The sequence below is a fragment of the Triticum dicoccoides genome, chromosome 7A (genome assembly GCF_002162155.2).
Source record: "Triticum dicoccoides isolate Atlit2015 ecotype Zavitan chromosome 7A, WEW_v2.0, whole genome shotgun sequence".
Lineage (NCBI taxonomy): Eukaryota > Viridiplantae > Streptophyta > Magnoliopsida > Poales > Poaceae > Triticum > Triticum dicoccoides.
Genome location: NC_041392.1, coordinates 120,152,743 through 120,162,881, shown reverse-complemented (window position 1 = coordinate 120,162,881; position 10,139 = coordinate 120,152,743). Strand labels below are relative to the sequence as shown.

The 10,139-nt window shown below is 41.7% G+C and overlaps 1 protein-coding gene and 1 pseudogene across 1 annotated transcript; both read left to right on the top strand.

The window, feature by feature from the left end:
* The first annotated feature begins 579 nt into the window (after positions 1–579).
* Positions 580–8,388, top strand: LOC119331101 (annotated as a pseudogene).
* Positions 4,124–6,833, top strand: LOC119331102. Its single transcript, XM_037604279.1, has 8 exons — positions 4,124–4,279; positions 4,407–4,920; positions 5,022–5,228; positions 5,323–5,427; positions 5,656–5,757; positions 5,882–6,251; positions 6,334–6,577; positions 6,657–6,833. The coding sequence occupies exons 2-6, from the start codon at positions 4,717–4,719 to the stop codon at positions 5,924–5,926; spliced, it is 663 nt and encodes a 220-aa protein (XP_037460176.1). The 5' UTR covers positions 4,124–4,279; positions 4,407–4,716; the 3' UTR covers positions 5,927–6,251; positions 6,334–6,577; positions 6,657–6,833.
* Positions 8,389–10,139: the final 1,751 nt, after the last annotated feature.

The following is a 10,139-nucleotide window of genomic DNA, read 5'->3' as shown; positions in this document are numbered from 1 at the left end:
CCAGAGAAGCCCATGCCAGGTTGCTGCTGATCTGACGCTCTACTGCGCACAAGGTGTTCGAGGTAATGCCTCTTCATTTTTGTAGTTCATTTTTCTTCCAGTTTTTGTTGGTGCTAGACTTATCGATGAAGAATCATTATGCGATGACATCTAGGATTAACTTGTACTGTGTGTCATGTTCTTCTTGTAATTATACTAGGAGTGTGGCAACTTGTCCTGTTGAAATTGGAGTTTGTTTGTTGTTGCCTTGTGTGCATGATGGCCTTCTGTTCATGTTAGAAAACTTCACACAAGGAGTAAGCTATATAGATAGACTGATAATCAAACTGCAGGTGCATTTGTCATTTCTATATAAAACATCCCTACTGTGTTACTTCTAATCTTGTTGCATCAGGTTTCAGCTACACTGTTTTCTTGCTACACGTGAGGTCTTCTATATTGAACATCCCTTTGATTCCGCTAATAGTAAACTGATATTGCTTTTAGAAATTTCTCTTTGATGCATTCAAATACTTATTGTAGAATTTTATGTGGTCTCTGCTTTAACGTGTCGTAGAACTTGGGTCTGTTCAGTTGAGAATGGATAAGAGTTGGATGCGAGCAGCAAGGTCTTCCGCTGAGTATTCTGAAGGAACTATCAACTTCATACAATTTTGCTTTTTGTGAGTCAGCAAAAAATAGTAGGATTCTCTGCCCTTGCAAGATATGTGTAAACTCTCGTTGTTTAGGTGAGCATGAAGTCTATGATCATTTGATTTGCGATGGATTCATGTCCAGATATACCACATGGATTCACCATGGAGAAAGTATGCGGCCCTCCGAAGCAACTACTGGTCCTAGTTCACAGTTTGAAGAATATGCTGATAGTGATGAGATGGATGAGATGCTACTAGAAGGATTTGGAATGTACGATACTCGTACTTTAGGAGAGGAGCAAGGGTCTGAAGATGATTTGGACGATGATGCTGAGGCATACTATAGATTAGTTAATGATGGACGCCAAGAGTTGTACCCGGGTTGCAAAAGATTCTCGAAGCTGCAATTTTTGGTGAGGTTGCTTCATATCAAGAATATGAGGGGAATGAGCAATGTCTGCTTTGATGAGGTATTGACGCTAATTAAGGAGGCACTTCCAGAAGGTCAGGCGTTGCCCAAAAATTTTCATGGGGCCAAAAAGTTTGTGAGAGCCATTGGTATTGGATATGATAGTATAGATGCATGAAAAAATGATTGCATTCTATTTAGGAAGGAACATGCTGATGCCATATCATGTCCAGTGTGTGGCACAAGTAGATGGAAGAGCGTAAATACTGGAGTTGATGGAAGGCGTGTCCAGAAGGTGCCTCAAAAGGTGGTTCGTCATTTCCCGCTAAAGAAGAGACTCCAAAGGTTGTTCACTTCTACAAAGACGTCATCAGATATGAGGTGGCACAGCGAAGGCTGCACAAAGGATGGCTTGATACAACACCCAGCTGGTTCACCTGCATGGAAACACTTTGATGCTATTCACAAAGACTTCAGTTCAGAAGTTTGCAATGTTAGATTTGGATTGGGAGCTGATGGTTTCAACCCTTTTGGAAATATGAATCTCTCATATAGCATATGGCCTATCGTCTTGATCCCCTACAACCTTCCTCCATGGATTTGTATGAAGCAATCAAACTTTATCCTCTCTGTCATCATTCCTGGTAAAAAATCTCCAGGGAAAGACATGGATGTTTACATGCAGCTGACCATAGATGATCTTCTGGAGCTTTGGAATGATGGAGTCTGGACTTATGATGCCTCTCGATCTAAGAAGTTTCTCTTACGTGCCGCACTACTATGGACAATAAGTGATTGGCCTGGGCGTGGATCATCGTCTGGAGAAAATATAGTAGTTTGCTCCCATTGTCTATCAGAGACATGCTCTCTTTGGTTAAAGAATGGACATAGGAAATGCTATATGGGACATCGCAGATTCTTGGAACCTATTCACGAGTTTCGATTTGATGCTGAGTCATTTGATGGTTTTGAGGAACATCGAGAGCCTCCCGTTCCCCTTTCATCACATGCTATTTCAATATTGACAAAGGACATGAAAACTACATATGGGAAACTGCAGCAGAAGAGCAGCAGGAAGCGACACCGTAATCAGGTAGATGAGAATGATATAAGCGTACAACAAGACACTTCAATATTCAGAAAGAGAAGTTGCTTCTTTCAGCTGCCATACTGGGAAACACTTCTATTGCGTCATAATCTGGATCCTATGCACATAGAGAAGAATGTGTTTGAGAATATTGCCCATACCCTTCTGAATGTTAGCAAAAGATCAAAGGATAATCTAAATGCATGTCTTGACCTACAACAATTGAATATACGCCAAGACCAACATCCAGATTTAACTGGGAGTAAACCATACCTACCTCCAGCATTATACTACTTGGATTCACACGGTGCTAAGATGTTTTGCCAGGTTCTAAAGGATGCTAGGTTTCCTGAGGGCTATGCATCCAACTTGCACAAAAAAGTGGATATAGTGAGAAAGAGATTAAATGGACTAAAGAGCCATGACTGTCATATTATAATGAGTGATCTGTTGCCCTTAGCCATTAGGAGAACTTTGCCTGAAGATGTTTGTATTCCATTGATGCGTTTGTGCAACTACTTCAAGCAATTATACTCTAAGGTTATCAATGTGAGTGAGATACAAAAGTTGGAGGATGAGATTCCTGAAATCATGTGCCAATTGGAGAAAGTATTTCCTCCTGCCTTTTTTGACATCATGGAACACTTGACCATTCATCTTGCAACTGAAGTACGGATTGCTGGACTGGTGCATTACCGAAGCATGTGGGATGTCGAGAGGTTTTTGGGCAAGCTAAAGAGTATGATCCATACGCTAAGTCACCCAGAGGGATCAATAGCAGAAGGATATGTTTTGGGTGATACTATTACATTTTGCTCAAGATATTTGCATGGTTGTCCAACCATATTCACTCAAACAGGACGACATAATGATTGTATTGGCCCCAATGACTTGACAAACCATCAAACATACTTGAGAATAGTCGGTCGTCCTTTATTTGGTCCTTGTGTTGAAGAACTAGACTACACGTCATCGATCCAAGCTCAAAGATATGTGTTGGTCAATTACCCCCACATTGCTCCATATGTCCAGTAAGTTTCTCACCACTTGTTCCACACTCTCCATACTCTCTGAACTAGTAGTAACCCTCTCTCATGTGCATGTAGACAACATCATGATATTCTATCAGCGGGTCAACGCAAAAGGATACGTGATGTAGAACATGACCATCACAATAGTTTCCGCACTTGGTTTGCTGACCATGTAAGTGCTATGATCTCACGCTAAAATTCTTGAAGCGCTTCATGTGGTGATATTGCATTGACTATGTTATGTCTCTAGGTTCAATCATTGATTTCCAATAATGTTAAGATCCCTGCAGAAGTTAAAGTCTTAGCACAAAAGCCATATCGGATGGTGAGAAAGTACAATGCCTACTCTATAAATGGATGCACTTTCCACACAAGGGGATATGGTGACGGAAAAGAAGCGCAATGTGACGGAGTATCTATGATTGCAAAGACATCTAGTTTCTCAAGTGCTAAAGATAATAATCCAGCTTTAGGAGATGTTGTTTATTATGGCCGAATCACTGAAATAGTTGAGCTGAATTATTTAAACAAAGGCAGCATGGTTTTATTCAAGTGTGATTGGGTCGACAGTGTTCACCCTGATGCTGGGGTTCGAAAGGACCCATATGGAATAACTGAGGTGAATTTTAACCATTTGCTAAGCAGTGGCAGTGACATATTTGATGAGCCATTTATCCTCGCAACTCAAGCCACCCAAGTATATTATGTACAAGATTCTATAGAGAAGGATTGGTACGCTGTGGTTCATCCACCTACAAGAGACTTCTTTGATATGGAGGCTAGAATTGATGGGCATGAAGAATATTAGGCTAGGATTAGGTGAGAGCTATTGATTGTTTTTGGACTAAATTTCAAGTGTCGTTGATTGTTTTTATCTTAGTTTTGATACTGTCTTTTCTAACCGAGTTTCAAATTGTACATGCCAGGAAATATGATGACTTCGGGATCAAGATCTGATGCATTCAATCAGTCCCATGTGTCTGACCATGAACGAAGACTGAGTGAGCTGAAATATAAAGTCAGAGAAGTTAATCTACCACAAATGGAATGCATCAATGTTATGAAACAAATGAAAACAGAAGCTTCAAACAGGGATAAATTAAAACACTTCACTATGGTAAGCTCTTAAAATACTTGGTGAGCTCTTGTTTTTATTACTTCTGATGGTCTTGAGGAGCTCAACATGGATAACTTTGAAAACTTGTTTTTATTTCTCATCTTGTTTTCTTGTATTGATTTTGAAGGATTCCAGAGCCGAAGAAGATGTTGACTTAAGGAGCCATGAGGGAAGTGGTGAGGAAACTGAATCGGAAGATGGAGAAGATGGCGCTGAACATGGTGATGAAACTGAATCGGAAGATGAAGAAGGTGAGTCTAGACAAGAAGATGAACATGAAGAAGAAGAGGAAGTTCGACAAGAACAAGAGCAAACACATGGTTAGTTCTGAGGGCATAAAAGAATTTACATGTGCTTGTTTTGCATGGGCCTAATGGTAGTTCCTATCTGTTCACATACCAGAAGTTGTAGAGAAGACTAGAAGAGGACCTACTCACATGAGGCGCTTCTGGAAAGAACATGATGTTGATAACAAGATTAATTTGAAGTTCAACAGATTTGGTCAGCCATGTGGTTTGAATACTTGCAAGCTGTCAAATTTTATTGGAACCCTAGTGAAAGGAAAAGAAATGTCCTTAGCTGCTCAAAACCGGAGCAAAGTACCAAAGTTGGAGAAAGAAAAGTTGTGGGGTTCTGTCCAGGTATGTCAACGCAATCTAACATATATATATATTTGCATCTTCAACAAACAAGTCATTTTTTTCTTCAACGAACAAGTTGTCACAAATGTATTTTATAATAGGCTTTTTTCAACATTGATGAGTCATACAAAAGATGGGTGTTGAGATCAGCTAGTAAAAAATTGAAAGACTTCAAGGTTGTTTTAAAGAGGAAATACTACAAAGCTGATTTGTCACGGGCACGGAATATTCTTAATGGTTGTGATAATAGAATTCCAATTGGACAGTGGGAGTGGCTAGTAAAACACTGGAGAACAGAGAAAGCTAAGGTGAGTACTCAATGGTGTAGTTTTTATCCTATGCTAAATATGTGTTCCACATATAAGCTTGTTATGAGTTTCTTCACCATATTTGTGTGTCCAGGAAAAATCTGAGAGAAACAAAGCCACTCGGGCATCGCAACTCGAGGGATGCAACGGGACCCACATGGCTGGGTCACGAAGTTTTGCAGTTGTCCTTGATCAAATGGTAATCGATATTCCTTGTTTTATTTTACCCCATAATATTCATTTGCCATGTTCTTTGTGTCAACGGGACCCACACCGCTATGTCGAGGAAGGCTGACCTTACTTATTCCGCCTCTCATATGTACACAACTGAATTGTGGACAAATTTGCTGTCTAGATCTGTTGCCTTAGTGTCTTTGTCCTTTTTAACTTGTGTAACTAGTGTATCAAAATTTCATCTCTGCTTCAGGAGATGGTAGAGGGTAGTGAAATTGGGCGTGCCGAGCTTTACATGGTTACGCATACAAAAAACAATGGATATCCAGTCAACCAACAAAGCGGAGTAAAAATGGTATGTAGTTCACTTCATAGTGCTCTGTTCTATTATATTCCTAGTTAGCTTTCACTTGATACTGCTGTGTTCAGTGCTTCATAAAATTTATGCTTGCAATCCTACTGTTATATGAACCTTTCAGGATGAAATTAAAAAGGATTCGGGAAGATCCTTCTTTGATTGGTGAGGAGGCCCGTGATGGTGATCTTTATTCATCAATTTTCCCAAAAGGAAAGAAAGGAAGGCCAAGTGGCCTTGGTCTATTAGTAGGTGGAGTCGCTTCGAAGTGCCTTGCTCAAGTTGAAGCTGAACTACATGTTGCTAAACAAGAGAACATGGAGCTTCGGCATGTGGTGCATACTCTGGTGGTAAATCAAACTTCAATAATGGCCAAGAGTGAGAGAATGGCAGAACAGTACAATGAGCTAAAGAGTTTGATCATAGCTTCTAGGGGGTCTGTTGAAATGGGAGGAATTCCAGAAAAGGAGCTTCCAAATAAAGAACCTTCTAAGGTGATTCTTATTTTCATCTCTTATATTCAGTCACATTATTTGAGCATTTACTACTAGCTTAATATGAGTTTCCACATACTAGGACTTGGAAATCAGGAATGACGAAGAACAAGCAACTTCACTTTCATACACTACCAAGGCATCCGAGGCAATGGCTGATCCAAGGCAATGGCTACTCTAAGTTGGTGAAGGCATCCCAACTGGAATCAAAGAAAACAGAATCAGCACTACCAAGTCTTGCGCCTGTGCCAAAACCAAAGAAGACAAAGACAACTAAACATAAGAAACCAGGAATATTTCAAACACCGCTCCAAAAGGGGCCAAAGGTGATTTTTCTATATTTGTCTCAACTTATTAACCAACTAGCAAATTAGAAGGGTTACTTAATACTATTGCAACTTACAGGACGGATTAGAAGATACCATAAAGTGTGGCATGGAAGTTAGTTTGACGTCGCCAAACAGTGCAGGTGTGGTGGCAATGGGAACAATTCAGAAAACTGATAGAAAAGCTAAAGCTACTGATGGCCAACCACTAGCTGATTGTGTTGAAGTTCTTGTCAACGTCGTGCTCAAAGAAACAACTGAGCTTCCTCGTGCACAAGGGAAAATAAACAAGATAGGAAATGCCCAAGCTAGGTGTATTCCATGGCCACGCAAAAATGTATGATACATGACACTTTGCTAACTCATTCGCCCTGTTCTTGCATATGCAACTATTCTGAACTCTTTTTTATGCAGATTACGCAAACAGACCGTACTACCGTGCTGCACTCTAAGGTACTGTCATAGCTCATAGTTGTTGTTTTGTGCTCATATTATATATAACTATACATGATTTTTGTTTTTACCCAATTGTAGGTTTCTAGTGTTTGTAGTCAGATGTCTTTCAACAATAGCGAGAATGTGGATCCCAACGAAACAACTACTGGAACTCAGGTGACCAACCATCAGACTGGTTGCAGTACTTCAGAAGGTGCAGTGAGGAATACACTAAAGAGAAAGAAAGTTTCTGAGACAACAAGAATGAAAAAAGGTACTCAAGCAATCTCTGCTACAACCGGAAACAACATACTTAACAATTCAGGCAGGGAAACATGAAAGATGGTCATAGGTGAGTTGTACATGCCTTTTCCTGTTACTCTTGCATCAAGATTTTCCGTGGATATATAATTTCCTAACCTGAACTTAGTAATCAGTTCGTCTACTATCCTCTTCTCTGCAATCCTTGACAGTACAATATTGTGATCTAAGATGCTCACTTAAGTTGTGATAGTAGCTTTGGTCATTTCTGAATTTTTGAAGATATGTTTCATTGCTGTACAATATTAAACAACAGTAGGTACTGTACATGTGTAAAGTCTGTACAGTGGTTGCACCTTGAATTGATGGCTCCATGTTTCAGTTCTTAAAAATAGTGCTCGGTGTCTTAGTGTCATGTGGAACCTGGACATTCTAATGGCCAGTGGTGCTTTTCCAAAATGACAAATCTAGCCATATGGTTCACGCGCAAGTAGGATCAGATGGAACAACAGGCATAGGTTTCAGTTTATCCTTTTTTTGCTAGTACCAAGTTGATCATCTATTCAGTGATTCAATCCATGGAGGCAATGACCAATGGTCCAGATTTAAAGCAATACCTGACACCCTTAATGATCTTTATAATTTACCCATTTTACATTTTACAGTGCTGTTTTTTACCTACTCATGCATGTTGTTGTTGTTTGAATGATAGATTAAGTTTAATGGCGCAAACAAAAATATGTTTAAGTTTTAGTATTTACATCATTTTACATGCCTGTCTCTTTAACCCTGTTACAGTGCTAAGAACAGTCTTTGCTCTTGTAGATGCCATCCGAAAGTCGAAGTTGAAGGTGACACACAGCTGATTGGTTTCTGTACTTCCAATTGATTGCATCAAGCTGGAACGCTCTTTAATTACATTGTTTTTACAATAGTAGGCAGTGTACCTCTGTGTTACATTGTTATCACAACAGTAGGCATTGTACTTGTCTTACATTGTTGGCCCTGTGTTGCTGATTGATACTTTGATGTTGCTTTCGAATTTGTGAAGATGTTCTAATGCTTTACATTATTCTCTTGCACGATGGTACTTCTAGTCCATGCAAGCCTCTCAATCTTGTTCTACTATTGTATATATGTGTTTGTACAGTGGTTGCAAATTAGTGAGCTTGCCGTAACAGTGTTTTTAATTCATATTCTTATATGCCTGTGTAAAATTTCTGGCATTCTTATGTGCCTCAGAAACATTCTGGAGGCAAGTCAAAAGACGCCACAAAATGGTTTTCTAGGCGATCTTAAGAAATGCCACAAAAAGGTTTTGAAGGCAGTATGAGTTATGCCACACAAAATTTTTTGAGGCAGTATAAGAAATGCTACAAATAGTCTTTGGAGGCATTCCTAAAGATGCCTCAAATTGAGCTTGCTGGCATTTAAAAAAAATGCCTTTGTGTTCCTTTTGAGGCATTGCTGAAAAATGCCTCCCATTGAGCTTGCTGGCATTTTAAAAATGCCTCTGTGTTGATCTTTTGAGGCGTTCTAGAAAAGTGCCTTCAAAGACCTTTCCCTTCGTGACCATCTCTAGCATATTTTAAAAATGCCTTATATTCTCTAGGCTGGCATTATATGGCCCTTTCGAGGCATTTTAAAGTGCCTCCTATTGATGTCCGTGGTGTAGTGCACTCGTGGCGTATGTGTACAATTGCATTTTATTTAATCACAAAAAGTTCATGAAAACTGTGAAGAGCATGCCAGATTTGTGCTACGGCCACTACCGAGACAGGGCTCGATGCCGACGGCCAAATGTATGTCGACGGCCCCCGTCGGCCTACTCCAAGCTATGCCGACAGCTGGGTCCAGGCTGTTGGCGCACAATGGCCGTCGGGCTATCCGCGGCTACGCCGATGGCCCCCATCGGCAAAGAAAAGCCGTTGGCTTATCCCAGACTTCGCCTACAGCTGCCGTCAGCATATACTGGCCGTCAACATACATGCGGGCCCGCTGACCACGCTCGTGACGGGCGGCTAACGACGTCGGATCTATGCCGACGACGGAGATGGGCGGTCGTCGACATAGATACAGGTGACACGTCATCAATCCAAACCGCACCGACCAAGACCTATGCCAACGGCTCCCGTCGGCACAGATGACACGTCATTGATCCGCGACGCGCCGTCCATCAGCCCTGGCCTAGGCTATGCTGACGGCTTTGCCGTCAGCATAGTTTTTTTTCTTTGCATTTCTTATAGAATTTTTTGTTCCTTTTACGTATTATTAGTTAATTTACTTACATGTAGCATGTGTTAATATAAGCAAAAATACCTTACTTTTTCAATCTATATGGAGGGGTGTGACCCCCCTCATGGACGGCGCCGTCGTTGGCGGCCGACACCTGGAGGGGGGAAACAGCCGCATCGGGTCAAACGCCCAGTGTTTAAATGGGATGACCTACCACAACCGTGTGGTGTGGTGGCATGTCAAACGCCCGGCACGCGTCTCCGGGGTGTGCCCCCCCTCACGGACGGCGCCACCACCGGCACCTGGAGGGGGAAATGGACGCGTCGGGTCTACACGGAGGGGATGTAGTTGTGGGTTTGGCCCGGAGGTTGCTCCCAGTGTCCCTTTGGGATGATCTAACACAACCGGGTGGAGAGGTCCACTGGTCAAAGCCCGTCCGTGGGAAGTCAAAGGGCTAGATGTCGTGGTCAACCGCTCCAGGGTTAGGCGGGACGGGGGCCCTGGGGGGGGGGTTAGCAATGCCATCGAAGCGTCGCACCGGCCCCTCATACATGCGGGGTCGTATTGTGGCATGTCTGAAGAGGTGGCACGCGTCTCGGGGGTGTGGCCCCCCGCACAGACGCGCGCCGCC

Excerpts from the sequence above, each read along its gene's own strand:
- LOC119331102 (XM_037604279.1), top strand. The coding sequence starts at position 4,717 with ATGAGGCGCTTCTGGAAAGAACATGATGTTGATAACAAGATTAATTTG. Across the intron at positions 4,921-5,021 it reads AGTTGTGGGGTTCTGTCCAG|GCTTTTTTCAACATTGATGA; the intron begins GTATGTCAACGC and ends ATTTTATAATAG. Across the intron at positions 5,229-5,322 it reads GGAGAACAGAGAAAGCTAAG|GAAAAATCTGAGAGAAACAA; the intron begins GTGAGTACTCAA and ends TTGTGTGTCCAG.